The 3,965-nt window shown below is 38.5% G+C and overlaps 1 protein-coding gene across 1 annotated transcript; it reads left to right on the forward strand.

Annotated features, from left to right (window-relative positions):
• The first annotated feature begins 868 nt into the window (after positions 1–868).
• LOC135074078 (carcinine transporter-like) lies at positions 869–2,727 on the forward strand. The gene has a single exon (XM_063968384.1). The coding sequence runs from the start codon at positions 947–949 to the stop codon at positions 2,708–2,710; it is 1,764 nt and encodes a 587-aa protein (XP_063824454.1). The 5' UTR covers positions 869–946; the 3' UTR covers positions 2,711–2,727.
• The last annotated feature ends 1,238 nt before the right edge of the window (positions 2,728–3,965 follow it).

A 3,965-nucleotide genomic window follows, 5' to 3' on the forward strand; every position in this document is an offset into this window, starting at 1 on the left:
GGAACAAACTTGACCTTCACTGGTTGGGTTTTTATTGACGGTCAAGATGTAGATCCTGGCTACACAGGAGTTGCAGCGGTGGGAATGGAAGGTGGGAATAGTCCCAAATTATATTAGATAATGTTTGGAACTATAAATGGTTTGTGAGATTACATTTGATCGATCTTCTAATTAAATCATTACGAAAGCAGTTATATGACCGCTAGACTTTATTGATTAACTGGAAATTGGCGCCTTTAATAGACATGACGTCACTACTCAATCGATATTCTATTTTACAATCCGTAGCATTTTGCGTAACGCCAATATTCTATGGTAGGTACTTAATGACCTGACCTGACCCTACTAATATTCTGCCACTAAGAACTTACGAACCCAAGTTTCATAAGCATATAAAATAATTTATACAGCATTTAAAAAGTAGGTATCCCTCGGGACTATTAGATATTCACTTCTTGGGTTTTGCAGGCCAAGCTGTAGATCCTGGTTATACATGAGGTGCAGTGATGGGAAAGTCTAGTGGGATATTTCCCGTTATAGTAAAGTAGGTATTTATATAAAATAACTATACGGAGAAAACTTCCTAAATTCTAATTGCGTTCTAGTAAATTTTTGACAATTAAGTATCGTAAAAATTTATAAGAAAACAAATAGCATTGTCTGCTTTTGCAACCTAATATCTAAGCTAATATTACAGTTCACCTTGCAAAATTTCCATGTACGTACAAAGCCCTTAATCCCAATTGTTTATTGTAGCACGTCAGAAAACAAGAAACACCTACCAAGTAAAGCCTTTAGCAAATATACACAAACTAAATTTAGCGAGACGTTAACAGCCGGCGGTATTTTATATAATCTCTCGCAAATTAGTAAATCATTTAGTTCAACTTACGTCGCTGCCACAAATAGTTCTAGACATAATTAAAATAATTTCAAAGAAACAAGAATGGCTGCAGATATGAAAATAAAATATCCAGAAGACAAACGAAATGTGGACAAAGACCAAGCAGCGGATGAAACAAAAAACAACAAAGCTGTACAAGCAAACACAGTACAAGCTGATGAAGTGGATTTTGATGATTTGCTATCTTCTGCCGGGGAATTCGGGAAGTACCAAATCCTTCTATTCTTTTCAACGTTCCCGTTTTACGTGTTCGGAGTATTTGTCTACTACTCGCAACTGTTCATGACGGAGGTATCACCGAACCATTGGTGCTGGATTCCTGAACTAGAAAATCTTACTGACATCGAAAGAAGATCTCTGGCTATCCCACAAGATGGCAGCACAAGGTTTGGATATTCTCAATGCAAAGCATACGCGGCCAACTGGAGCGAAGTAATCATGTATGGATTGAAACCAAACGAGTCCTGGAAAACGGTGCCATGTCAACAAGGATGGGAATTCAACAAGAGTGAGATACCATACCCTACTATATCAAGTGAGTTGGGATGGGTGTGCGACAAGGACAGCTATCAAGCAACTGCGCAGACGTTCTTCTTCGTGGGATCAATTCTTGGAGGATTCGTAATAGGATGGGTCTCGGATCGCTTCGGAAGATTACCAGCAGCTGTGATTAGTAACATAGTTGGATGTATCGGAGGTGTTCTCAGTACTTTTACTACGAATCTCACTGAATTTGCTGTGTGCAGATTTGTTATGGGCATGGCTTATGACAATTGTATGATGATGGCTTATCTTATTGCCTTAGAATACGTGGCGCCAAAGTATAGAACTATAATGTCGAACATGTCATTTGCTCTCTTTTATGCGTTCGCTGTCACGACCTTACCGTGGTTGGTGCTTGCATGCGGACATTGGAAAACTGTCTCTCTAGTCACAAGCTTGCCTTTAGCTTCAGCAGTATTGGCTCTATTCTTCTTGCCAGAAAGCCCCAGATGGTTATTAGCTAGAGGGCGGATAGATGAAACTATACAAAAACTTTTGACGATCGGACGAGTCAATAAGAAAGATATTCCGTCAAAGTTGGTTGAAAAATTTAGACTCTCAGCGAGCAATAGAAAGCAGGAAGAGACGGCTAGTAGTTTAGAGCTACTGAAGAGGCCAACGCTGAGAAGGATTTTTATATGTATGTGTATAGAATACATGTGTTGCACTATGGTGTTTGACGGACTAGTAAGAAGCCTTGGGCAGTTGGATTTCGACTTCTTCGTGTCATTCTCCGTGGTGTCTTTCACTGAGTTCCCATCAATGCTCGTCACGGCATTCATCATGGATTGGATGGGAAGAAGATGGTTGACGGCCATTGTGATGACAATTAGCTGTATATTTTCTGTACTGACAGTCTTTATGAGCGGTATTACCTCTGTGATATTCGCAGTCATAGCGAGGTTTTGTGTGAACATGGCGTACAGTTGTGCTATGCAGTGGGCTGTGGAAATGTTGCCTACGTCTGTGAGAGGATCTGGAGCTTCTATAGTGCACATCTGCGGGTATGTGGCTACTGCTTTAACTCCTTATGTCATTTATTTGGAGACATACATCCACTGGCTACCGTTAGTGGTCGTTGGAGCGATCGCAGGGTTGGGTGCAATAATTGCTTTCACGTTACCTGAAACTGCGAAGAAGGATATGCCTCAAACGTTCGAAGAAGCTGAAGATTTGGCTACGTCACAGAAGTTTTGGGAGTTTCCTTGTCTAAAAAAGCCTCCTCAGACTGAAGGTCAAACCAACGACAGCTTTGAAATATAATTCTATTGAATCGTAAATGATTTTTATTCTATTTTCTGAGCCTGAATTCCACATCTTTGCCAAAGCTGCCACTTTTATCAAAATTGCTTACAAATCTGATGTTTCATATTTACCAAATCTGTTTTATTGAATACACTTACGTCAATCATAACGCAATTTATATTGAACTAGTATTCGCGTCGAGTTACGCTCGTCCGAGGCTTAAAATTGTAAACTACCAATGTAACACTGCAAATGGATAATTGTAGCGTAAACAAATTGAATGGTAGTTCTGTTGTAACTCTGTTCTAAAACAAGTGATTTTAGAAACAGAATCGTGACACACAAATATTTGCCTTATGGCATTTCATATTCTGTTTCACCTTTTCTTTTGACTTATACCTACTCGTAACTACCTTCCGTGGAATATCGTATTTATTTCTAACCGTCCGGTCCACCTGCTAATAAATAAGGAATAAATAGGTTTTATGGCACTCTCGCTTCAATTTATTGTCAATATAAATAGGCTTTGAACCTTTGTGAATCAATTTGACGATTGACATTTTATGCGAATGGGTCATAGAATATCGAACTCTCTTATACTTCACAAATAGTGTCCTTAAACTTGAGAACACACTCGAACACACATTACCTTTGACAGAATAAGGTCTACAAGTTAATTTTCTACAAAGAAATATATCTTTATAAGGTAACTCTCTTAATATTTTTGTGTCTCTTAACGAGGCTAAAAAATTAATGTACTTAGATGCTTCACTGATTTCACAGCACCACTTTGGCCCAGTTTTTTGTACCGAAATTAAAATAACCAAGTGTCTTTTGTTACCAATGGTTAAAGATTTCACTAAAAGTAAACCATCGTTCGAGAAACTTATTTTGCTGATATTTAACCATTTGCCATTGGACAATTGGTTATTTTAACCACGGATTAAAAAGCTACACAGCCTAGGTGGAAAAACAGCTTAAATGGATAATCATCAAAACCTTATACCTCTGTTCCGTTTCCCGGAATTCCGATTAAATATTAAATGAAATGTTACGTTCCTTTTCTAAGCGTGAATAAATAACGCAGGCGTCGCAGATAACGCAGGAAAAGGGATCAAACTGGGTTTAGCTAACTTCAGTTTAAACTTAGATTATTTGTATCGTTTTGTTTGAAAGTCTTACGCCCGTATTCACAAACGATGCTTGCTTAAATGAAGCAGCAAATCGAACGCACATCGTTGAATAGAGCTCTGTGATTGGTTCGTGTAACCCT

The sequence above is a fragment of the Ostrinia nubilalis genome, chromosome 8 (genome assembly GCF_963855985.1).
Source record: "Ostrinia nubilalis chromosome 8, ilOstNubi1.1, whole genome shotgun sequence".
NCBI lineage: Eukaryota > Metazoa > Arthropoda > Insecta > Lepidoptera > Crambidae > Ostrinia > Ostrinia nubilalis.